Raw genomic sequence first — 26,609 nt, 5'->3', positions numbered from 1 at the left:
TGACCTGCACAGCTGGATGAGGATTGCTGTTGACAGGCGTCCCAGGGAGAAGGGGAGTAAGAAACAAAGAGGCAGGGAAACCCGAAGGCCCTCTGGAAAGGAGGGAAGGAAGCAGACTATCCTATTCTTATTGCCTTCGGAGACAGATGTTCTCAATATCCCCAGCTCCGAAGGGTAGGAAGTGGTGAGCACAACTTGAGGAGCTCGGGCACTCTTGGCAAACGGCACCAGGTTGGGGTTTTTTTTAACTTTCTGAAGGACTAAAATGAATAGTGGTTTTAGTGGCATTCAAATCTGTCCATGGCATCTTCCTATCTGCTTTAGGGATCTGCTTCCTCCCAGCGCCCCGGAGGAAGAGCCCAGCTGAAGAAGCAGAGGGTTCGTCTCACAATGCAGCTCAAGATGACTCTCTAAAAACCCGCACCTCAAACTGAGCCCTTACGCACTTCCAGAGCAGATGTTACAGGGACCAACACACTCGTGCGCCTCTATTCATCCCCTACAAGCACTTTCCTCTTTAGAGGCATCTGGGGTCTGGTCTGCCATCGCCACACAGGGATTTATGTACGTTGCTCCCATTAGCATTAATGGTAGTTAGACACATATAGCAATTTCTCTCACACTTCAGGAGCAGAATGGAGCCTTATGGATGAAAAGTTTGTCATTAAGGATTCTTAATGCAATGGAAACATTCTGTCTCTTTTAATTGTAATTTACTTCTAAGTGTAACCGCTCTGGGTTGGGAAAACCAGGATTCAGTCCAATTCAATTATGCAATTCTTGCCACCTGGTAAGCCTTGTTATTTTATAAGGAGTACTGTAGTAGAACTGGCAGATTCATTCATGTTCAGAGCGTAAGCGCCGTATACTGTGTAATCACCCGCTCATAAAAAAAAGAGCACGGCGCGAAAGTCAACCGCTCAATTATAACGCAATCTTTAAAAAAGAATATGCAAAACTGGTAGGCAAGATTCATCTTTGGTTCAGCTGGCTTACGATTATAAGTTCTCCGTGATCTTTGCTTTGCAAAGCTTTTCAGTACAGGCTCAACCTCAAGTTAAAACTGAGCTCAACGAGTGGCCCAACTCCCTCCGGCGCGGTTCAATCGATCAGCACCTACTTGCAGATGCCGGCGGATAATCTCCATCCAGAGGGCACTTATGGGAGGGGATGCTAAATCACGGGGATGCAGGAAGAGTTCTGTTGGGCTAATACACATTTACTCTGACTTAGGTAATGAAGCTGCAACGAGATAATACAGGAAAGGAAAATATGGCCCCGGTGACTGGGAATGCTTTCATTAGCCCCGGCACCTGACAGCTGAGCAAAACCCCGTGCCACCCTCTGTGCCCATGGGCTAACGAGCTTCCCTGCGCCCTGTCCCTGCTAAAAACCCCGAGCATCGCTACATCTAGCGCCCGCATCAATGACTCGCATAGTACCTCGCGTACACACAGTGGCAAAGGCACATAAATGGTGGGTTTTTTTGCAGCAAACAGTTAACAGCTATAGAAAAGTAGCAGGACTTGCTGGTGGAACAGTTTTAATCTACCCAGGGTAGTAAGTGTCCGAGGGAAAAACTCCCCTTGTCTTCAGCAGCTTTAGCCTAAGCGCCACCAATCCTCTTTGCCCGCAGCACACAGTGACCAGGAGTCAGATGTCCAAAGGAGGCGGATCAGAGCGCAGGACCAGGACTGATGGACAAGCACTGGAAGCTCCTCTAAACCAATGCCCCAAAACCATAATACTAAAAAAAATAGTATTGAAACTTTAATTTGCAGGTTTTTTTCCTCTGCATTTCTGTATTCTGAGACAAGGGCTAAAATTTCCAGTGGCCTCGGAAAGTTTGAAAACACTTGAAGAACCCAGGTGGACCGGCCAGCTCTGCCATGGGAGGACAAGAGTTGCTCTGCCCATCATCGCTATTGTCACCACTGTCATTCATCCTCTTCACACCATTTTACAGGCTCTCCGTCCCAGGATGAGAGCTTTCAGCCCGTATTGGATGTGATCTCCTCGCCAGTCCCCGTACAGCTGGAGCAGACCAAGTCAAGGTTTGCCTGAGTGTGCAAAGGAGAGGGAAGAAGGACACGGAGCTGGGTTTTACTAATTCCAGAAATACTTCATGGACTCCCCACCTGACAGCTCCACACCTCTGATGGCCGGAGCGGGATGTTTGGAAATCTTGCACCTCGTAAATAGGAGAAGCACAGCCTGATCATAAAACCGCAAAGTATTAATTAATAGTATAACTTCAGTTTGTAGTCTAGCTCCGACAAAGTGAACCTGCCAATTTTGATTGCAAAGTGAAAACTCATCTCTTTATTTTGGACAAATAGGGTTAAGCTTCTTAAGCATTTCTTTGTTGTTTTGACTTCAACAATTTATGCAAATGAGATGTTAATTAGGGTAATTGTAACTTAAATTATGCTTGTGTAAACCTCTCCATTGGTAGGAAAGTGTGGGAATCCAGACAACTGGTATTTAAAGCAGCTGTACTAACTCACTTCTGAAAGCAAAGCATACCAAGATCACTTTCATGTCTTTACAATTTGTTTTTATGAGGTGATAACATTTTTACAAATACCATCATTTTTGCTTTTTTATATTGTAAGTGACAGTCTGACATTTTACAACTGGCTTATTGAAAACAAGAATTGAGCACTCTCGCTGTAACGGACATTAACTGCTCAATAGAGATTCACATGCTAATGAGGTGAGAGGGGCTCCAGAAAGTTTTGATAAATGCGACACACACTCTAACTAGCAGTGAATGTGAGTTGACAAAGAACATCTACACCAGGGTTCAATAAAATGTAACCCTTTAAATTAATCATACTGGCAGTATTTAATAGAATGCACAACAATCTCTTTTCTGATGGCTATAAAGCAGAAGAAATGCAAAGTCTCGACAAATGAAAGTTCCCACATTTCCCTCTTCACACTGCTACTTTCATTCGAACTTCTACAATTGTTAAAAAAAGGTAGTTACTGTAAATAACAAAGTAGGAGGTTTAATTGTTTCCTTCTTTTAAAGCAGGATGCTTTTCTTCACGTTTATTTGTCTGCATTCTATTGACCAAATACCCCGACCCGAAAGATTGATCATAAAAAGCATCACTGGCTGCGCTCGGAAGGAAATTTAAGGATACCATATAGCAAAGAGAGGCTTAAATGACCAGCTTTCTGCCAGGCCTTTTTTCAGCCCAACTTGGTGATTTTTTTCCTTTCACTAAGTACAGCTTGAAGGGAAACACGCTGCGGCGGTTAATCAGAAGCAGAAAGTGAAGTTCAGGGGCTTCCTTCGCACCAAACTCCCCAGACTTTGCCGAGATTTGCTCCAACGAGGGGCAAAACTGGAACTTGAGCTCCAGCATCAAAGCAGGGGAGGTGCAAAATTTTTTATCCCTGTTGCCTTATAAGTTTATTTTTTATTTTCCCATCCTGCCACTCCCGACCCGATGACACCGACCGTTATGCGTGAGCTTGCGAGATCCCAGGAAATAAAAGCATCGGAAGGCGATCACAGCCCTCACCTCCGTGCATTACACTAACGCGTTATTTCTTCCTAAAGTGACAATCCCCGATACCCTTTTTGGGTTTAGCCCGGTTTAATCTTGGTAGGAAGTGTAAATCTGTGCGCTCAGCAGCATCGCAGCCTTGCTGGCTGTCAACATTTTGCCTCCGCCAATGCTTCAGAGGTATTCTTGTCATTTCACCAGGGTAGGAGACTTCTGTCTGACATACAAAATCTCCCCCGAGTAGTACGTTATGCCAAAACGCCGGCACACGTATGCTGCTCACTGCTTTCAAGTCGTTTTGGTAACTCGGATTTGCTCTTACAACAACTGCTGGATGGCTGTATGCAACACGAGGAGCCCGCTGCAGGCAGCCTCACAGCCAGAGAAAGGAAAATATCCACAAATGAACCCAGAAAAAAGTCCTCCACCCATCTCCCCATCGCCTTTGGACTTTACGAGCTTCCTCCAGCACATTTTCAGTGGATCAGCAGCTAGCGTCCAGCCCGGTGAGCCTGCCTATCTAAACACGTGTCCGTGCTCCCCAAGAGGTGTCGGGGGCTGCTCGACTTCTCTCTGCGCAGAAATTGTGAGCCTGGAAAAACGAGCGAGCGGAGAAAGGCGTGCTGCAGCTCAGAAATGGCCATTTAGCCAAATTGCATACCTGTGCTGTGTCAGCTATATGGTAGATTCATCTCATTCCATTGGTCTAATGGATAGCAATTGAATTTAATTAGCAAAACTACTTTGACTTAGTCTCATACTGTGCTGAATGTAATGAAATCTTTCTCCTCTCTCTCTCTCCTCTTTTTTTTTCCCCCTCAAATAAAGAATGTCCTTAACTGCATTCCACCGTTAGAATATTAAAAGCTATATATGTTACTCTTAAGAACAGAGTACAGCCATCCCCTTTCACAGGCTTTAGATTTAGTTATTGTATTACATAACATAAAATAATTAAAAAGATACTTCGATAGTTACACACAGTATAAATTCAATTACCGCGATGTCTCCATTAAAAGCACTTTTATAGTATGAATAAAATGCAAATCCTCTTTATGGATCAATACCAGAAACATAATTCTACGCTTCATCCTGAGAAGGAAGTTAGCCTTAATAAATCATCCTCTTATATTAAAAAAAAAAAAAAGTTTAAAAGAAATGATTTTGAAGGTAATTCTCTAAAGCAGACATGATGCTCCTATTTCTTCTAGGCTCATTTTTTAGCGGCGAGGTTCACGGGCTGCGCCTCCTGCTTTCGTACAGACCCTGCCAAGGAGAAGGATGCCGAGGAGAAGAAAAGCCCCGGCCACACTAACCAGCACCACGGCCACTGCGGCTCTGCCTGGATTTATTGAAACGCCCTGGATCCGCAGCGAGAAGTTTGCAGCAACTCATTCCCCCCAAAATAAAGTCTAAAGCAATTCTTCTGGATGGGTTGGGAGGGAATATTACCACCAAGCCTAACTTTTGCCTGGCTGGGCACAGCGAGACAAGTTCCTATGATTGATTATCGTGGTATCTCTGTATCTCTGACTTTGAACCATAACCTTTTTTGCGCACAATGACAGTTGGGACCTACCATTTGCCATCTGTAGAGATGGTGGGGGAGAAAAGGACTTTGCTTACATTAATCAACCAATTAAGAACAGACTTAAACAAAACACTAAAGCATAATAAAAACCTGACTGCTTAATAGCTTTCTACTTTTAATAGTTGCCTTCCTGTAGTCTGCTGATGGGAGCAGCATTGCTCTGCCCAGCCACTGCCGGGGAGGGGGCTCTGGCTCCGAGGCTGGGCACTACCCCATCTCAAATGAAGCTGAGAGTCCTCTGTTCTGGGCAAGATCGAGTCCCCTACAGCAAAAAAAAATAATACCAAAGTTTGGAAACACAAGTTGTAAATCACAGCCGTGCAACATGGCCGAGCTCTCCTGTCAACTGCCATCATTAGAGAATTATTTTCGTCAGTGTAAAATTAGCAACTAATCAAAGACACAAATCACTGCTTCAGCAAGAATTAACATTTTCTTTCAAAGCTCGGGGCAGTATCAAGAGACCCCATGTATTTTGTGCTGTCCCCTCCCTCGTGGTTGTCAGCTCATCCCAAAGGAGAGACAGAAATAGCGGCTCAATAACGGCGGGTGGACTCTGCCCCCGGCCGCACCAATGAGGCTGCGGAGGAGATCCATGCACCCAGCCCGAGCAACTCGGAGCCTAATTCTGCTCTCAGGGATGGTAAAACCACTTTTGTGCAACCTGGCAGAGAAATCTGGCTTCCCATCGCTGGGTTTGGTAAGGGGATGCCTTGAGCAACGCACGCTCTGCACTGCGGAAAAGGAGGAGGGAACACTCCACGTTTCCAAAGCGCATCCTCGTTTGCGTCTCCAGCTGACGAGGTTATGTTGGCCTTTGCAAGGCCAGGACTGAAGTTGAACTGGTATCATCGAGAGGTACCACAGCAGCATCTCAAACAGCTGCTGGTCTCTGCTGCCTCTGGGGCACCCACCAGTGCAGCTCTTAGGGGACCTCTTGGACTTGTCTACCTCATGAAGCTATAGGAGAACACACGTTCATACTGATAAAAAACCAAAACATTTATTAGAAGGAATCATCTCCAACTTGAGGCATTTCATACATGCCCAGATATTGCTAAATTGTCCCTTCACCATGACCTGCAAAGGAAACAGACTGTTTTCTTTGTAAGAGGTGAAGCGTATTTACGGACGAGGTGTACAAAAAACCCACAAACCACTCAAGATCCGATCAGCCAAGAAAACGTACAGTGTTACTACAAAAAATATCTTTTTGTGATATCTAATAATTGAAATTTGGAACAAATTTGTAGAGGTTGGCCAAGATGGCCTCTCCATCCTCATGCTATATGTCTCTTTGTCTATTGTTCTTTTTAATACATTGCATCTGTAAAAAAAATTGCAACCTACTTTGTACAATTACTGCACTGAACTCCCAAGTGATCTATCAAGTTGTCATGTATTTTTTTCACAATAAACCTTTTAAAAATATTTCTCTTTTTTCTATATTTCAAGAAAATGCAGAAGAAAATTTACTTGGCCCAAAAAAAAAAAAAAAAAAAGGCACAGTGAAATGTGTCGCTCATCAAGTCTGGTTACAAGAGGAGTTTGTGATACCGTGTCAGGAGAGCAAGTAATCCCCAAAGTGGCATGTTAAAGTTTGGAAGGTTTGTAAATCAACAAGATTCAGAGTATTAATAAACCTGCAACCAACAGGGCTTCGGAAAAATTCCCTCTGGGCAGGTTCTTCTTATGGAGGTTTGCTGAACACCCTTTCTGCAGCACTTGAAGTCATCCGTGAAACGGGGTGCTGAGGTTGCCGGCGGTCTGTCCCCCGCCGAGGGAGGGACAATGACATGGCCGGGGCTCACGAGGCGGCCGGACACTGGGCTGGTTCAGGGAAAAGTGCGGCATTACCAAAGGCTGTTTATTATTAAGGAAAATGCTTTCGTCTGTTGATGGCACCCAGAAACAATGAGCAGGAACACGAAGCAACGGGTGGGTGAGAGGGAAGGCAAAGGGAAACCGGGAATTATTTCAGCTGGAAACTGGATGAAATGTCGGGAGGAGGGGGATTATTTTGCCTATTAGTTCAAAAACTCTCCGCACCGAGGTCTGCAGCATTTGAGTGACCATCTCTACTTTATAGAGTATTTTTGCACACTTTAAGTGTGCAGAAATGCGCAGATTTTGCCTTAATCTACATTAGCCCCTGATAAATGATCTCCATGATAAGGGGTGTGATAAAGCGCTGCTAAGGATGGGGATCCCTCTCCTATGAACTACAGGGAAAAAAATTATCTCCGACTCTCCCTCCCTCCCTCTTCCCATCATTGCCTCCTCCAAAAAAGGCCTCCATGGGGCCAGAGGAGCCCCAGCATCCCCCAAATACTGCAGCCAGGCACCGGTCACTGGGTGCCACCACCTTCGGGACCATAAGCTAATTAAAAATAAAGGCAAAACGCTGAGTGATTTGCCTTCCGTGGTTTCGAAACACCGAAGCCTCGCTCCCCGAATCCAGCTCGCGCCGCTGGTCTCACTTCTTGCAAAACAAAGAAATCTGTTTAGGCTCCAGGAAATCCCACGTGTTACCGTAACTAATTCGAGCCCAACTGCATTTGCGGTATTGTCAGGTCTTCAGGACAATCCCGTGCCGTTCCCAATGTAGGGAAAACCGTGCGCTTAATTATCTTCTTTAATAATTCCATGGTATGTGATTTATTAAGCAGACTCCTTATTTGTAAACAAAATCAGAGCCACAAATGTGCAAAGATAGTTGCACTTCCTGGCTAAATAAGAGGCAGACAAAGAGCCCTAATGATGCACCAAAAATGCTAACCAAAAATGCACTCTTTAAAAAGATCACCAATTTAATGCTTTTTGTATTTCATTTATCAGCCATGTAGTCATCATTCCCCTCCCTACCACCATCTGTACACACTTTCCCCATAGACCATCACAGCTGTCCCGTTTCTCACACAAACAGTACCTTTTATATGCTTCCCAACTGTTTTTAATAACTGTTCTGTGCACAACACTGTACTTCCTTTGTTTTCTTTTTTTAAATATGAAAAAAAGATATAATCCAAACAAACAGGTCATCGCAGCAATCGGTATAGGGAGGCAATTAAAACGTTAAATGCCCCCATGGCCACTGACCCATCCTCGAGCCGTACCAGCGGCCTCGGCGCGGAGCTGGAAAGTTCCCTGGAGAAGTTGCTAAGGTAGACGAAGCTTGTTCAAAAAACGATGTACATGAGCAAAACTGTCTAAGAAATCCTTCATCCCTTTTAATGAGGAAATATTACTAATATTAGATACTGTTTGTGCAACCAGAGAAAGTTTTTGGAGGCTTTCAAAGCACGTTTATCAACTCAAAGGTACCGCTGCCCTGCATTTCGGAACTGCATGGATAGAAACATCCCGTTTTCTTTTCAAACTCTGAGTTATTTCACTCTTTCCCAAACTTCGCATCGCTGGCGCTCAGGCCCTCCCTACGCCCACCCCGGCTGCCGACGGCGGCACTGCGGGACCCCGAGCCGGGCTGGACCGCACAAGCGGGGATGAAGGCACCGAGCAGCCGAGGATAACTCAGCCCCAAGCTCTGGGCGAACGAAGCCACTTGCAAAGGGTGATAGTGGGGAGAGATCCAGCTGGGAACGGGGAGAAAAGCGGGACTTTCTCAGTGACCCATCTCATGGAAAACCTACCCTACCAACAGGACGTCTAGGAATGAAAAGTCTATATACTTGTTTTTTCCAGGGCTGTGCCCACAGCATCCTTTAGCACGCTGCAGGGAGACGTGCACATCCCACCCTGCAGCACACCAATAGTCCTTAGCTCTGCACCGTATGGGACTGCAGCAGATAACCAAGTTCCGTGCCGGGACGGGGACCCTGCTTGCACCATCCTCGTCCCGCGGGCAGACGGCTTCACGCCCCGAGACTGCTCACTGCTAGGACACACCGCTCACTTTTTTATAGAACAGTTTATTACTAAAGACCGTGCATGTGGAAAACAACGGGTCTACTTTCTCAATTCCCATCGCAATTTTGACTTCCAGCTTTTGACCACAAAAAGAAACAACGTCCATGTTTAAGGTGGGCTCTGAGCATATTATTTTGCCTGTATATCGTGCTCACGTATACACGTTAGAAAGAACAGACGCTCCGAGGATGCACTTCTGAGACGCAAGTGTGCACCCCCAAACAGCACTGAGCTCCCTGGCTGGGTGTTTATAACTGCATCTGCCTAGGAAGAACCTCAGCCAGAGCTGCTGAAGCTGATGGCCTTCTCTACAGGAAAAAAAAAGATCTTGACCACAAAAATCCCACTTCTTACCTGACCGCCCTGTGGTTTTTCCAACTTTTCCAGCAATTTCCAACCTACGCTTGCAAGGGTCTGGCCGCTATCGAGGCTGATCCTCCCACAGCCAGGCAAGCCGTTTCTGAAGCTTTCAAATAAAATGATGTGGGATTTACTTTTTAGCTCAGCGACAACTACTTTTTAACACAGAAACAAACGTAAATAGGTTTGTTGGCTATTTTTAATGAAGTCCTCATCACATTAAGGAAAAGTCCTCGTCATCACACAATAAAAGCATTGCAGTGGCTATCCTCCCTAAAAGGGAACCCAACAATAGCTGGGCTTTAGAAAAGCATCCTGATACAAAGAATTCATTCTTCTGATTTACTGGAAACTACTTTGCCTTAAAAGAAAAAAAAAACCCAAACTGAATTAAATTTAAATTTTACCCTGAGTTTCCAGCATCATTCAGGGATTTGGCTGTTTTCTTCTATACCAAATTAAAACCGTATTGAGTAAAAAGATCTGACAAAATTTCGAGCAAACATCCTTAGGATGAAATCTGATTGACAATGTATTTCTGCACTAAAATCTCCAGTAAGCGTTCATCTTGACAATAAAAGTAGCAACTCTCTAACTTGTCCTTTCATACCCTTACTGGGCTTCATCCTTTCAGTGCATTTTAAGGTATTTTGTAACACATGTACTGGCTTTAAACACAACAATTGTCACTTAACCCGACGCGATGTTTATTACAAAGCTCACGCAGCTCGTTATCTGTACCTCATACACAAGACTGAACCTGCAGACACAGAAAAATACGACATGAATGAGGCCGTCCCAACACTTTGCCTTTAGTTCTTCGTCCTTTCTTTCTCCTGAAACCTTCAGCAGACTGTGCACAGTGCCCACGCTTGCCCTGCAAACGTTCTCCTCACCCAGTGCTCCAGTTTAGGACTAGTCCGAGCCTAAGAGGGCTGTACGGAGATGCCTCCCTAGGAAATATTTCTCGTGAGTTTGCAAATGCATTTTGCACCTAGCGATGATCCCCGCAGCCGCGCGGTGGGTTCCCGGGCTGAAGAGCTCTGCTGCTCTCCCCTCGTGTGTTACTTAGAACCATAGAATCATTTAGGTTGGAAAGGACCTTTAAGATCGTCGAGTCCAACCATACTTAACGTGGAGCGACAGCAGCTGGGACGAGAAGAGAGATGTGCAGCACAGAGGATGGTGCAGAAGAGGTTTAGACTTTTGTTTAGATACTGATGCTATGAACATATTATGAATACGACAAATGGATGAAGCCAAGGAGCAGGAAAAGCACTAGCTACACCTCTGTGGCCAGGGCTAAGTGCCATGGTGGCAGGTCCAGAGGATTTGCTGTCACCTGCAGCTCTCATGGGTGATGTCGCATTAGTTTTACGTCCCGTGAACGGTGTGTTCCATCCCCACACACATCGCAAGCCCTGCCCGGAGCCCGTATATCACCGGTCGGGGTATCGGGCAGCACAAACTCACCGGTGCCACCATCTAGCTCCCCACGGCATCAGCAAGAGCCAGGGATGGACATGACCTCCCATGGCGTGTGTGCATCAGGTGAGTGAGATGGGCAGGAGAAACCCACCGACCGGTCCTCCCCAGGTAGCAATGGGGGCTTCCCGCTCACCCTGTGGGTGTTCTGCTGGAGGAGACCTCGGTGATACATCCTCCTGTGATGTTTTTAAATGACCTTTTTACACCATCGAAAAATTCAGAGCACCAGTGAGTTTTATCTCATTGCCCAAACAACCACCAGGTACCACTCTCACGTGTCCCTCTCCAGCACCACCAACTCACCTGGCTGAATAACCCTGCCTTGGCCACCCACCAATCCCATGATAATTTTGTGCTTCGCTACAGATATATCTCACCCCAAAACATGAACATGCTGAAACATCCAATCATGTTCTGGCACGCATGCAAAAAAAAAAAAAAAAGCCCATGGCAACAAAGACGACAGCTTGCCAATGGCAGCTGCTGCACGCACACACAAAATTAAACTATATTCTTCCGAAAAGGGATATTATTATGGCATTTGTTTCCCCTCACCCATCACCCTCACCCATTCCCTCACAAAATAAAGGGGGAAATATCAACACATATCAAACATTAGGAGGGACAGATAAAAAAAGAGAGAGGCGCTTCTGTGAGGAGGGATGGGAAGGAGAACGCAGGGTTTAACAGGAGATCCAACTGGGATGTGGGTTCGATGCACGAAGCTGTCCTGAAATATTGGCTCACCTACGGGAGCTGTACGGCACATGCAAGTACAACATTCAGCCCTTCTCTTGCGGGAGGCCCGCAGATGCTGAACTGCCTCAGGTTTGGTCAAGCCAGCCCTCGGCTGTAACACAAATCTGCAGACACACGCTTATATACGTTAAACGGTATCTGACGATACCGATCTTTGCTTCCTTTCCCCCGTGCGGACCTGCCTGATGCCTCCCGTGCTGCTATGCAGTGCACGAGAGAGCCGTCCCCTCACTTGCGAAGATAAATGTCACATCGGACCTCTGACATCATGTATTCTCCCAGTAATTATTTTTGATATCATAAGAGTTGTACAGGGTGCACAATAAAATTAAAAAGTAGAAAGCAAGGTTAATAAGATTATCGTGTTGGTATAATAGGTAATGCATTTTGCAGGATATCCTTAAATCTGCCCTCTCGAAGCATAATTAAATAACTGTGATTTATATTTTAAAGGAACGCAGACATGCAGTGTATCCTCCTACCCACATATGCTAATTGCTTTCAGCCCCTAAAAATCACACAGTTGTTTGCAGCTTTTTAATCCTCATGTGTAAATAACCCGACTCAGGTCCAAGTTATGAACAATAAAGTCCAGGAAACTTTCAGAATAGCATGTCATTAAACCCGTCTTGATTTTATCTTGCTGATCTAATGGCACTGGTGTGTACTGAAGCCTGCGGGGAAGGAGGAACGACTCCCCGGGGCCCTTCACACCGGCCCGACAGCCAACGTGCCAGCTTGCCCTGAGACCGGGATAGCGCTTGGATGGGGAGGGTGGACATTAAGGACCCAGAGACGAGACCGAGACCCCCTTAGGAGGAATCGATGGATGTACAAGCTCAGGATAGCCCCTCCTGGGCCACGCCGTGGGTCTGCGTGCGCCGCGGCGGTGCAGGGCCCGTGGGTGATGCATGCCTACGCGCTTCGCTCTAGGCAACACTCAACTGCGCAGCTCTCCATTTTGCACTCGCACGTGAGGGTCTGGCACACAAAATGGAAGCCCTCATGTATTTTACAGACAGGGGCTACGAATCCAGCCCCAACCCACCCGCGCTACGGGGGCCACGTCCTCCTCCTACGTGCCGAGTTATGACGATGCCACGTGCGGGGCCGAGCTCACGTGCCCACATCCATCCCCTGGGTGGGGACATGGAGCAACGCTAGCTAGAAACGCTTCCGAAAAATATATAAATACACTGTTGTCTCTTCAAAATTGATTACACTGTGACGAGGGGATCGGCCAGGGCGCTGCCCTTGCAACTGGGCATAAAATGCTGTTCTTCGCCAAAGAACTTGCCGGGATAAAACTGCCCCACACATCATGGGCACCATGACCCATGTGCTGATCCCAGCTGGGCTTTTTGGTGGCTATCATAATGCAGATGATGATAATTAACAATAACCAAAGACGAAATGAATTAAGAGCATCACATGAACGGAAAAACCAAAGCAATTAGAATGAATTTCAGTCCACCGACAACCCTTATCTACCAAGAGCCCTCACTGTTGTAAGGAAACCTTCAGGGTCGGCTGCTGTTAGGAGGTTAAAATAATTTGCCCTGAATTTACAGCCTGTAATTTAATCAGCAGATCCAGCCCTCGCCTGCGCGGAAGGGAGCGGGGGCAGAGCCAGACCCACAGCTCCCGACGAGGATGCCCCAAAGGCCGTCCTGCCCAGGACGGACCCCCAGCCCCAGACAGTCCAACTTTGGGACACGTGTGGCAAAGTGCAGCCTTTAGGGGAGGGGTTGAGGGTTTACGAAGCAGCGGGCTGGGGTTTGTTTGCTGGTTGCGAAAGCCTCGGCCGGTGCCTGAACCCGAAGCATCGAGGGGAGGAGGAGGAGGAGCTGCGAAGAAGCTTGAGGCACGGAAAGCGCAGGATGCCCTTTCCTTTACATCCGAATGAGGAGAAAATACATAATTGTAATAATAAATAGTGGGTTTTATGAACAATTAGGATTCTACTGTCTCTTTGAAGGGTTTGAAAAGCTGACACGATGTTTTGGGTTCTCCAGATTCAGCTTTGAGGCCTCAACCAAGAGAAACATTCAGCCCCGCTGTGTACAGCAGTGACCACAACAAAGATTGTGGTTTCTCCCACACTCGCCTTAAATAGATCTAAATTAATGCTATTCATCATTGGGTGGAAAAGAAGGGAAATATAAAAGTGCAGTCGCTTGTAGACAAGCCAGCAGCGTTGGGCAACTTTCTTACCATTCAAAGGCTTCTCCCGCTTCTGCACCTCGTAGCCTGCCGGGGCAGGGAGGTACGGAAATAACGTGCCCTTATACCGGCCGAACCCATCACCTGGAAAACATCCTGGGCATATGAAATACGCCTTTATCCCGTGTTTATTTGTTGTTGCTGTTGTTGTTGTTGTTGGAGAAAGGGGAAAGCTAAACCACATGACTGAACTCCTGCCAGGGGTTCGTGATAGAGCAGATCGTCCCAAGTGCCGCACCAGTTAGTATCTGAATTATCACGGATACTCACCGGCTCAGTTACAACTGCATGGAGAGAGCAGTTGTCCCACCTAAATCCTGCTTCTGTCAGCTACCGTCCTGCTCGCGGCTGCAGCGAGCAGTCGGTCCCGCTCCCCAAAGCGGAGGGCACGTGTAGATGGAGATATCTTTCTGCACCACGCGGGGCGTGCGGATCACCGCGCTCCGTGCACGCCCGTGATAGGTGGGTGCGTTAAATTTGGGGTGTCGAGGAGCTGTAGCTGCCATCTCCCCACCTCCCCCAACTGAGATATAGACCCAGGCTCTCACCACTGACTTTTTATGGGCACTTTTTATAAGGCTAAAGCAATGCAAAATCTGCCTTCTCCTGGTATTCCTTGAGGGCAGAAATACCGTGAGATGTCTTCACTTTTTTCTTTAAAACTATAGATGTCTCACTGTGGCAAAAAATTAATGGACAAAAAAACCCCGCTATGAGCCCCCAAACATTAAAATCTCGGCTGAACACTGACCTGTTCAGGTTCTCCTGCATGTGCACAGGGAGCCCTGTACAGGGAGAGCGCGTGAAATACCTGCTGCAAAGCTGGCTGAGTATTTTTTGGTAAGAGTCGATGTAATCTGTCTGTAGAAACACGTAGGGACTATTAACATCACAAACAAAACTTTAAGGATCGTTTTGGACGTATGCTGGAACAGCCACGGGCTGGAAGTGGGTTTTCAAAAGCCTTATATACGGAGGGAATGTCACGGATGCTTTAAAAGTCTTCAGATACGTATAAAACCAACATATATATTACGTATTATCTCCACAGAACAAACACCATTTGAAATGTGCCCCTTTTTAACTACCATTATGAGCTGTCTAAAGAGCATTTTGGTTGAAACTTGGGAGGAAAGGAGACTAAAAAAAAAAAAACCAACAAAAAAACCCACTGATCTTACACCTGCTCTTTAGCAGTGGGAAGTGGGTTCTCAATCTGTTAACATGACCATCTGGCCAATCTGCATATCACGGCTATCTGGATTACTGTATGATGGAATGACAATAACGTAGCCAAAACAAAAGTAAAATGCATCAAAAAAACTAACAGTAGAGCAGCCCTTCTGATTTTAAATTAAATAATAAATGTGGTATCACAGCAAAGCGAGGAAGTCAGCTAAATAATTAAAAATGAGCCTTCGCTACGGCATAATTAAGTAAACAATATGGTGTGTGTTTCTATATGAGCCGGCAATAGTTTCCACTGTCGAACGCTCCACTTTTGCAAAGCAGCGATCAGGAGTTCAAGACGCTGTGACAGCTCTTTTGGTGATGTACAGTATTGTCAGGACACCTCTCACATCCCTGCAACACGCCGAACCGGCTGCGGCTATTAACAGGATTAATGCGGCAACAATCAATACCAATTGTGCTAAAAGATTACGGCGCAAACGCCTGATGTACCTTTCGGACTCGCCGATACCTCCACGGGTATTTGGGCTATCTGCAGTCGTTAGCTGCATTAACCAATTTTTGGTTTATTCCCATAGATGCCTCTTTACAGTGGTCCGAGTAGGAATATTTTAAATTGGCTGATGAGAACGTAAAATGGGTCTGCTTAAAGTTCAAGGTCACGTGCTATATACTATTGCCCAGGCAATTAGCTACAGAGCATATTTAGACGCTAAGTAAATTTTCACAGTCGCAGAAATAAGGCTGACTTCTTGCATCTTCGTGGCTTCTATGCAAAATACGAACAGAAAAAATGAGCTCCTGTAAACACAACTCTATCCCCAGACTTTTCTTAAATTTGGGATTTTTAAATGTCCTTCTGAAAGATTAAAAGATTTTCTCTGCCACAAATACCTCGCTAGCTTAATTCTCGCCCGAAGCGCATAACGATGGCCGTCCAAACAAAATAAACCGGGCACTGCAGCATCGCCTCCCGGCCTGCCATCCAGCTTCGCCCACTGGAGAAGTCTCTAAAAACTGTGACCCCCTCACAAAATTTAACTACTTCCATTGCGAATCTTTTCTCCAATCCGATCACATTAGCTGAAGGAACTCCAAAGCAGTAAAAAACTCCAGAAAGTTCTCGGTTGAGTGCCTACTAATGAACAAAGGTTAACTTTATCTAAAAGGTCAAATGCCTGGTGGCTAAGGTTGTGACCTTAACAACTTAAATTGTGACCTTGCCACGTGCCTAGTATATTGTAGATTCTGATACAGATCATCTGGTAAAGGACCGGTCATAAATTAGCTTTACTGTTCGACTCCCACAAAGAAAACGGTTTGCCACAATGGTTTCCAACTTGTCATTTGATACAAGCGCAGAATAAGTGAAAACTAAAAAGCGAACCCAAGTTCAGGGTATGAAAATGCCGCCTGCTTTTAGTTAAGCAGATTAGAAACTGCAAACTGAGAGCAATACTCTAGATTTCAATACATTTTTTGGTCAACCTCTAATTCACAAAACACCGATCTTCCTTTCCTTTTTTTTTTTTCTTTTTTTTTTTTTTTTTTAACTAAAATGACATGTAGTTTGCCTATTTGCATATTTTTGTTTTCTCTTTCTAGCCAGTTCTTAAAAAGAATAATTGATTTCAGTAGCTTTGTAAGAAGCACTATTTAAATCTGTGCACATGTGTTCCCTTACAGATGATAGTGCCTACTGAAGAAAAAGCGCGGATTCAAAGCAATAATTATCGTACATGTTTAGAAGGAAAGGGACATCTCGCTGCCGAAGTCACCTCGAATAAGGGCATTTTAGAAGATAGTATTTCCCCCCGCAAAAAAAGAAGAAGATGAAGAGTGGGAAAAAAAAAAAAACAAGAAAAAGAGAAGCGAGCACTATGGGTGAAAAGGTCACAATGGTTTTGGCACGATTCTTCAAGCACGTTTCGGAGTCTGTGCCTCCTGCCAATACTGGCAACTTCTCAAAACTTTTAAGGAGGTAAAAACATTGTTTAGTGTTTACAAATCTTCTGTACTATAGCAGATGCTTCTCAAATCCACTATATGTAAGTTGACCAGCCTACCTAATATTTGTGCTGGTGACTTCCTCCTTATAAATAAGCGGTCCGTACCTTTGGGGAGCGAGGTCTGATGGAGTTTGAGACAAAGGACCCTTAATATTTTTTTTCTTTTGTAATTTTCCTGTTGCGCACCCGGCACAAGCTGCCATTACTGCGGGTCTGCGGGAACCAATGGCTGTCAACTTGGCCAATGTTCAGGTGTAACAAAGACTGCTGGGATACATCGGAGGGGGGAAAAAAAAGGGAAAAAAGGGGGGAAAAAAAAGGTAGTTCATACGCGAGGCTTTCGGTACACCTCTGTGAAGCGATATAGACAGCGACCGCGCTGTGCTACCTCCTAAAAATCATGTTGTCCCCCTCCCCGGTGAGGTTTAGCAGGGAATACGCCAGCACACGCTACCGCATTAAGAGCACAATGCGATGCGTGCGATCAGCAAACAACGGCCGAAAACACGGAGCGGTGCGGTCTGTACGAGGGTGTTACTGCTTACACAAAACCGCGAATCTAACCCCAAAAAAACGAGCCTAAGCCTCGCGCTAAGTTTCCGCAGCAAGCATCTAGTCCGAAGAACAATTAGTGCAATTGCTGCCTGTTGATGATGAAGGCAGAAATAAATAAGAGTTCGCTATCAAGGCTACTGTTTGCCAACAGCGTGCTGATAAGATGGTATAACCCTAATCACAATATTGAACTTTTATAATGCCTATTGCCCGACTGTTATAACAGGGAGAGGATGCCTTGAAGCTCCCCTCAGTACTTACACCCCTGGGGTTGGTCCATTTCTCCCCATCCGACGTTTTTGTGACCCTACACACAGGTTAAACCAAGACCGTTGGTTTCTATTAACAACTTTTGCACTCTGCAGACGGCTGCTTTTCGCTTAGGAAACACAACATGGACCAGTATTTACCGGCACCTCACGATATGTAAGTCTAAATAATAAAAACCTGCGTGCTGTATAGCAGTACATAGTGGTTTTCAGCCGTGGCTCCCAAAGCACTTTAAGCTCTGATGTGCAGAGGAGGAAACTGAGGCAGACAAAAGGGACACGAGTCTCCGGTCCCTTCGGGGCCGGTGATGGAGCGGGAGGGGGCCCACGCTGCCCCAGCCCCTGTCTCCCTTTGGTTAGCCATTAATTGGTAAGCCTTCCCTCACCGTGCCCCATAATAAATCGCACAGTAAATAAATAATTTTCCACAATATTTGCCTACCTCCCCTTTGCCAGAAACGTGCACTATGATTTACCACATCGCACCGAAGCGCAAAGTAAATTTCGCAGCTTATCTGTAAGAAATGCCGTGAGGATACTCAAAAGTTATTTCCGAACAGGGATTGTACCCGTAAAAATCACAGCGGCGAAACTGCCTATTGCAAGAGCTGCTTCAGGGACTCGGCATAGAAAAACTTTGGGGTAGCCGAAACTTTCTGCAAGCCCCTACGAAAGAAGGTGGCATTGGGAATGCAGGCTCCCACCGCTGTAATTGGCTCAGTTTTCTTACTGATATATATTTAGATAGAAGGAATTTCTACTAATATGATTTCTCTCCCTTCTGCTCCTCTTTTTTTCCAGCCCCTCATCTTGCAAGTCAGGCTGAGACCCAGCGGGGCCTACGCATACCGTACGTGAAACCGGGGCCTACCGCTTCACACGCGCGCATTTTTCTGCAATATAATCACTCAGGAGAACTACAATAGCACATTATTTTATCCAGTCAACATACTACCCATCCTCTGAGCACACCGAGTCACTCCACGGGCAGGGTGTACTTTGGAGTCAGAGATCCCAAGATTTTCATTTTCATCACACGCAAAAACACCTCAGCCCCCCCCGACAAGCACCGTATTATCAAACCAGGAATTTGTTTCAAGACCTGCTCAGCTTCTAGGTGTATAAACTGTGGTATTTCAGGGGGATTTAAATACCTCCTTTTCCCCACAGGATTACTCGGGGGTTTGTTTCATGGCTGCTCAGACCTGACAGCCAGGTTTGCTATCGAGGGACCGTCTTCTCCTTTCCCTCCGAGCCCAGTCCTGCAGGATTTACACCCCCCGTCCCATCCCCACGGGGTGAGGATACATGGTACTCCTGACCCACGGGCCTCAGGGACCTCTAGCCTTCTCAGACTACTTTGTGCATAACATATACAAACTTTATTATTTTTTTAAATTAAAATCTATCTGCTTTCCCCCAAAATCGGGATAAAGGAAGCTGCGTTCCACCGCGATCCCTCCTAGGACAACATTTAGGATAACACCTGTGAAGGATGCCCGAAACGCCGTTAACCCCCATGAAAACAAGAGCCGCTTTTACACGGCTGCACCTTAAAAGCCCACAAAAAAAAAAAAAAACAAAACAAAAAAAGGGGGGGGGGAAGTTTTGGCACTCCCCTCGCCATCCCGGAAAGGCGATAACCGGCGTCCCCCGCTCCCTCCCCAGCTCATGCAGCTGCCGTCGCCGAGGCACAGCACCCGGCACGGCGATAAACCGAAAAGTTGGAGAAGGTGGTATAGAAAGGCACTTACCTGCTGCGTGCACAAAGTATGCCAAATATAAATCGAGTTCCTTAACAGAAACTCCTATATGGTGGGGCTGTACGCACAGCCCGGGGTTAGAGCACTGTGGGGACTTTACAAGGCGCTCGCCATCAGTACTTTCGAGCGGAATACCTTTAAATAAAATCACCATAACAAGGTCCAACCTCCAGACCTTATCTGCCTGGCGAAGGCAGTCAATTCTTCTCATCTTGCCCTTCTGGTCTGGATTGGAAAGAACGCAACACGGAGGCTTTTTTCCTGTGACTGTGAGAACAAAATCCTCCCGAAATTCAGGCCTGATATCTTTCCGGAGCTTTGCCAGAAGTCTGGATGCCCATTTTTGCTTTACCTCGGGTTTTTCACTTAGCAGTTCGTCCTTCACGGCTCTCTCTTCCTCTTTTGACATGCGTTTTTCATGTTTTTTGAAGTATTTTCTTTTTCGGGCTTGCAGGTTGAACCACGTGTATGCAAACGCTCGGACGTGAGGCAGAAGTGCTTCGATGAAGGGATGAAATTCATCCTGAAAAAGTTACAGAGAAGGGTCGGTGTCACCGAAACCATCAACAAAAAGCCTCCAGAAACGGGGCTTTCGCGTGAGGCGCTAAGGCTCGCCGGGAAGGTGAGAATTAGGAGGGTGCTTATACGTTTTACGGGCTACGGGACTCGTACCCCTCACCGACGGGCCCCGACCCCGCCACCGACGCATCCCCGCTTCACCTCGCACCGACCCAAAACCTCCGCTCCCACCCCCAGAAAACGGGGTCCAACTTCAAACAAGCACCCAGGAGGAGATGGTGCAACCATGGGGCCCTTTCCCCGATCCCCAGATCTCTTTAAAAAAAAAAAAAAAAAAAGGCAGAAGGAGTTAAAAAGCTCAAAACCCCGCTGCAAGTCCACTCGCAGAGCGCGTATCTCCCTTTGCTCTCTCCCTGACCCCGCTGCTTGCGGTGTAGCCAGCGTATGCCCGCCAAATTGGCAAATCCTAAACATTTGGATGCCAATCAATGTTTGTATGGGGAAGCCTAAAGTATAGTAAAACTTTCCCTAAGATATATTTGGAAATAGCAGCAGGCAGTATAGTAAAATGCCAATATAGCTGCATATACAAATACAATGAGGGGTGGTTTTCTCGCCGTTCCCTAAACGGTGAAGGGAGTAGAAAGTAACGCGGCCGATTTATCCCGTGTGCGCAACGATAGCTAACGCTAAAATCCTAGAAAAAGCAAGTCTCGCAAACAGGTTTTTTTAAAAAGTTTTGTTTCTATTTAGTCAAAAAGAAAAAAAAAACAAAAATCTGTTATTCGGGCATATTAGGACAAGGCAAACTCTGAGCCTTTCTAGAAAATAAAAAGAAACAGGAAAAATCGAAAAGTGCGGTAACAGAAAACCTGAGCGCCACTTGTGCAAACACGCAACCAATTATTTATTTTTTAATTTATACGTTGCGTCATATTTTCATATATTTCAAAAGAAATGCCCTACTCGGAAAGTTAGTTTGGCCATCCAGACACACTGCTTGCTTTGTGTAACGATGAGTTAAAGATCACCCCTCTTCCTTGGCACAAAAATAATCACGATTAAAATTCTGCTGACAATTAAAAAAAAAAACCAAGAAAGACCCCCCCCAATTTTGTAAAAAAAAAAAAAAAAAAATTCAGAAAATACTACACAAATTGGCCAGAGAGATCAAAACATATTGTAATATACTGGGGCCACGCTCCTCGTTTTTCTCTGAATAACTGAATGACCAAACCAAAGGCTGCACATAAAAACGTCTATACGCTGTGGGGGCCTGATCCAGCACCGCGTGCTGGGGACGTCCCTGCTTCCAGGGGCCGAGTTCCTCCTTCTCTCAGGATTGGGCCCTCCAGGAGGGAAAAATATAGTAATTTGTGCAACATTTTCCCCAGTGTGGTAAAAGCCACCCGCTGCCTACCCTTGCAAGGCAACACTGGGGATTTTTCAGATTAACTAACTTTTTTTTTTTTAAATTATCCCACAGAGTACATTTCCTACCCAAATCATTTCAGGTCGTGCAAATATTGTTATTAGAACAGACATCTTACGTCCTTTCAACACCTTATTTTAACTTGCATTTTCTTTTAAAAAAATCAGGAAAAAATTGAGAAATCAATAGCAGAAATATCTATCAGCAAAATCCTGTCATAATTCAAGACCTTCTGCTGACTTCCCAAAAGCTTTCATTGCACTTATTCTGAGTGGCCCCTGAATTGTAAATACTTAAATCTATAGGTAATACCACAGCATTTATTTTTATTTTAAACACAGATTGTTAAAAACTACCAAAAATGGGACAATATATTTCATTACAGCACAGCAGAGTGGCAGTAATCATCAGTACTATGAATGATTATTAAAATATAAGCAGGTAAAATAAAATAAATCATTCCAATGCTAGGCACATTCTTCTTTTTTTTTTTTCTCCCCCCCCCTCCTCTACTGGAAAAGATCAGAGTTTCAAATTTCAATAAAGTTAAAAAAAAAAAAAGAAAGATTGCTGCGAGTTTGCAGTCGGCAGATTCAAAAAGTGAGAGGAGGCACAATCCCAGCACATGGAGCTGCTCGCACCCACCAGACACAGCTCTCGCGGGGGGGAGGAAAGAAAAAAAAAACAATAAAAATATAAAAACTACAAGTCCCTACAAGCTATTAAAAATAACAAACCCTCCATTCTGATCCCTCTTGTCCTTCCCCTTCCCCACTCAGGGAGAGTCAAGGAAAAAGGGCCTTTTGTCAAGTGGAAGTTTATCTGCGAAGGTACACACGGCTGAGGCTCGACAGACCCACAATGAGCCAGGGGAGCGCTTCCAGCGTGCCCAGTTTCTAAACATGTCTTGGTACATCCTGAAATATTTTAACTTTTCTGCTTTAAGCAGCGCTTTGTCCTGCCTGAGCTCATGTGCTCGGGACTTTTTTGGCTCGACGCTGGATACTATCCAAGAGAGAGTCGCTTTAACCTGCGCTAAAGCTGACTTCTACGATGTGAACTTGAAAGGGGAGGTAAAAACAACACCCGCAAAAAAAAAAGCCAAACCAAAACCAACAACAAACCACTTTAAAAGACTTCAGGAGGAGGGGAAAAAATAAAAAAAAAAAGGTGCTTTTTGGTGTAAAGTCAGGGTCCATGGCTGGAGTAAATGAAAAGCCCCGCAGCTCGGCGCGTGAGGTGTGCATGTCCCTATTAGTCTCCAATGTGTCTTTTCAAAATGGTGTACGAGGAGAAAAGGTTAATGACTCATAAACAGAGCAACTTTCAAACTGTCTTGGTAAACACGCCGCTCCGTAAAATTGCACCGCTTCAATCTCGGCGGCGAGGTATTCGCAAAGTCAGGGTGGAAATAAAAGCACTCAGGATTGATCAAACAAAATCGGGCTGGAAGCGGCGATGGGGGGGAGCAGTTTCTGCACAGCACAATTATTTATTTCAGTGTTATTATAGCACTCCCCCCAAAAAAAAAAGTTTTGGAAATGTGTCAATGCAAGTGTGCTAACAGATGTGCAGACTTGTCTGCAGCCTTCCTGCAAAATATCAAGATTTTGAGTGGATAAGTAGATGATCTTTGCCTTTCCCCAAGTTAGCTTTAAGGGAAACTTTCAAACGTCTTTGATAAAGACGTTTGGTTCCCCCCCCTCGGTGTTTGATGGGTCACCTAAAAATAAAAGGCACCAGAAAGCTAGGAAAGCGAGAATAAAAAGTAAGGTTTGGTTTGTTTTTTTTTTTTATATTGCACTACTCTCCAAAGTTTGAGGATACAGCTCTTCCGAGAACAGCCTGTTTCTAAAGCAGCACCTAAAATTTGGGCCACACCATTCTGTATTGCTTACACCGAAATTCTCCTCTGCCCTTCAGAAAGGTGTATTAAAAAAAAAAAAAAAAAAGAAAAAAAAAAAGAAACCTACCACAAAAGAGCCCCAAATCCCAGTCCAAAGGCGCCTGCAATAATGTAACACTGCGAAGGAGTCTTTTGAAACAATATATTTCTGCTGATCTTTTTGAAATTAAGCCAGCTACAGTGACCCTTGTTAATATTTTTACAATCCATTCGCTTGTAAATCTATTAGGAGATGTGCATGTGCCCCCCAACTACTGCCCAGTTCTTCAGCAGATATGTAAATGGAACGATGTTTAGATTTTTCCTGACAGATGATACAAAATGCTCATGCCATTTCAGTTTCCAATGCTTGGGTAAATAACGCTCATAACTAAGGATTTTTGTTTGTTTTCCTTTTCTAACCCACTTTCAAAAGCTTCCCTTTAAATCTGCACCAAAACTTAAGACAAAAAAAAAAAAAGAAAGAAAGAAAAAAAATTCACTGTCCCAAAACTCGTATCAATAAAAGCTCCTGAAATGAAAAATAAGAAATTGCTTGCAATTGCTCAGGGCTCACCCCCTTTTTCTCCAGAAAATGACAGAATCACCTAATTGATCCTTCGGAGGGAAGAGTTTGTCAGGAGGCCTCTAATCCTCGTATTACTTTTCCAAACGTGCGACAAGAATGCGAGATTTTCCCAACTGAGTAAGAGCACAGTGCTTGGCTTTTGTCTTTTTTTTTAAATTAAAAAAAAAAGAAAAAAGGGGGGGGTGGGGGGGGGCAACACCAGGACAGGGAGCAACCGGCCCATGGATTTATTTTCTCTCTTTAATGTTCAACTGGGCCTACTAAACCCAAGGAGCTACACGTGCAGATGCAAAGCGCTGCGGTACGTCGCCGGCCCTTCGAGGAGCGTACGGCTGTCCCTCCTGCAGAAGCAGAACTGACAAAAAACAGGTATTTTTTTTTCCACAGTTGAATTAGAGGCACAAACTTTGGCCAGGCAGAGCACGGAGTTGCATCCTGTGTCCTCTGCAAACTCCCTCCGCTCCCGTTTTCCTCCTGCCTTTAATCAAGCGCAGGGTTTTGAAGCCCGCTGGAGTTTCGTGCCCCCGGCCGGCCTGGCTTCTCCTCGCCAGGCAGCCAGAAACCCGGGGGAGGCTGGGGAAAGGGGGGAACCCCGGCGACAGAAGGGGACGAAACTTTTGCAGCTCCTCAGGCTGCTTCCCCTAACGCTGCATTTCCTCGCCTTTTTTTTTTTCTCGACGGAAAGAGCCTGGAGAGGCTTTCTCACCGGGAGAAAAAAAATTATTCAAATTAAATTAATAAGAATAATGTAGTCAAAATCTCCTGCAGGAGGAAATAATCTGGGGTTTGAGTCCACCACAAAGCATTTCCTCGTTAAACCATTATATCCTGCTAATTGAAGGTGTGTAATTTAGCGTCCTGCAGCAGTGCGCGGGGAAAGGGGGGGGGCCGGGCGGCGCTCCGCGGCCGCGCAACTCGGGGCCACCGCGGGGCGACCCCCCCCGCCCCCGCGCAGCCCCGTCCCGCCGCAAGCGGGGGGCGCAAAAGTTGCGCCGAGTCCCGCGGGGGGCCCGATCCGCCGGCGGGAGGGTGGCGGGGGGGGGGACACGACACACGCGGGACAAGTTTGCGGGGGGCTGTGTGTGTGTGTGTGTACCCCTCTCCCCGGTGCGGACCCCGGCTGGGGCGGGCTGCGCGGGTGCGGAGAGCACTCCGCGCAGGGGCGGCTGCACCGCGCCGCACCGCAGGAGCGTACTCAGGTGCGGAGGACGCTCCGTCTCCGCGCCCGGGGAGGGGAGGGGGGGGAGCGCGGAGCCAGCGGGGCCGATCCCGCGCCGCGTAACCCCGAGTGGGGAGTGCGGGGCGGGCGGGGGGTGCGGGCCGTGCCGTGCCCGGCGCCCGGGGCTGGGGAAGGCACAGCGGCTCGCAGCGCTGCCCGGGGGCGCGGAGCGGCGGTGCGGGGCGCGGGCGGCAGCGGCATCGATCGCGGATGACCAAGCACGGCGGGGCCGTGCGGGGCGTCCCGCAGCACGGCTCCCGCCCGGCACACACACACACACTCCCCCCCCCCTCTTTTATTAATTAAACCATTAATAAGTAGGCGCCATTAGCCATGTGCCGACACAAATGGCCGTGCGGGAAGGGGGGTGGGGGGGTGGGATGCAAGCGAAAGGCAACAAAGTTAGTTTCGGCGAGCTGCGTTTCTGCCCCTTCCCCGGCGCGCACACACGCACCCCCCGCAGCGCCGGCCCCACCGCGCCCCGGCAGCCGCTTACCTGGGTGAGACAGAGCGGAGAATACATGACTGCTGCGGGGGGCTGCGGTTTGGAGGTGTGCGTGTGCGGGGAGAGAGGGAGAGAGGGAGAGAGAGGGGGGGAGAGAGAGGGAGAGGAGGGGAAAAGAGAGAGAGAGAGGAGAGGAGGGGGAGCCCCGAGCCTGCTTCTTGCTTTCACATTTCCAACTCTGCCAAACTGCAGCCAGCGCGGAGCCGCTCCATGAGCTGAACTTTAACCCCGCCTCGACTTTCCCGCACTACGCGCACGGCATGCCTGCCCTGCGCGCCGTTAAAGGCATAGCGCACGCTGCGCGCCACTCCGCCGGCCGCGGAACCCCCCCCCGTTCCGCGCCCCTCCGCGCCGCGCCGCTCTGCGCCGCCTCGCCCGCTCAGCGCTCCGCGCCGCCCGCCCGCGGGGGCGGGGAGGGGCGGGGAGGGGGCTGCGGCGCCGCCGCCTCCCTCCGCCCCGCCGCCCCGCAGCGCGGGCAGCCGCGGAGAGGCGAGCGGTGCTGGGCTCAAAGTTTTCTTGTTTTGGGGTTTTTTTGTGTGTGGGTTTTTTTTTTATTATTTATTTATCTTTTTTCTTTTCCTGACGGCTGCGGCTCCGCTCGGCCCTTGGCCGGGTGGGGGGAGGAGGACGGGAGGAGCGTCGCAGCGTTCACAACTTTCCCCATCCCCTTTGGCACTTGTCATTTTAAATCAAGCTCTTTATGGTCAAGGGGTGCTTATTCCACTTCCCTCCCCCCCCCAAAAAAATAAAATAATAAATTAAAATAAATAGCAACACATCAATTCACCTGCACGTCGCATGTCC

At 46.9% G+C, this 26,609-nt stretch overlaps 1 protein-coding gene across 12 annotated transcripts in view; it reads right to left on the bottom strand.

The window, feature by feature from the left end:
- Positions 1 to 26,175, bottom strand: part of NFIA (nuclear factor I A) — a 255,532-nt gene extending 229,357 nt beyond the window's left edge. For all 12 annotated transcript variants that reach the window (XM_068406921.1, XM_068406923.1, XM_068406922.1 and 9 more), the window contains exons 1-2: positions 25,797 to 26,175; positions 19,648 to 20,179 (exon numbers count right to left, since the gene is read on the bottom strand). In XM_068406921.1, the coding sequence (XP_068263022.1) occupies positions 19,648 to 20,179; positions 25,797 to 25,823 (559 nt within the window). In that variant the 5' untranslated portion in view covers positions 25,824 to 26,175. The remainder of the gene's footprint in view (positions 1 to 19,647; positions 20,180 to 25,796) is intronic.
- Positions 26,176 to 26,609: the final 434 nt, after the last annotated feature.

This window comes from Nyctibius grandis, chromosome 8 (assembly GCF_013368605.1).
Source record: "Nyctibius grandis isolate bNycGra1 chromosome 8, bNycGra1.pri, whole genome shotgun sequence".
NCBI lineage: Eukaryota > Metazoa > Chordata > Aves > Nyctibiiformes > Nyctibiidae > Nyctibius > Nyctibius grandis.
This window is presented reverse-complemented; position numbering and strand designations above follow the sequence as displayed.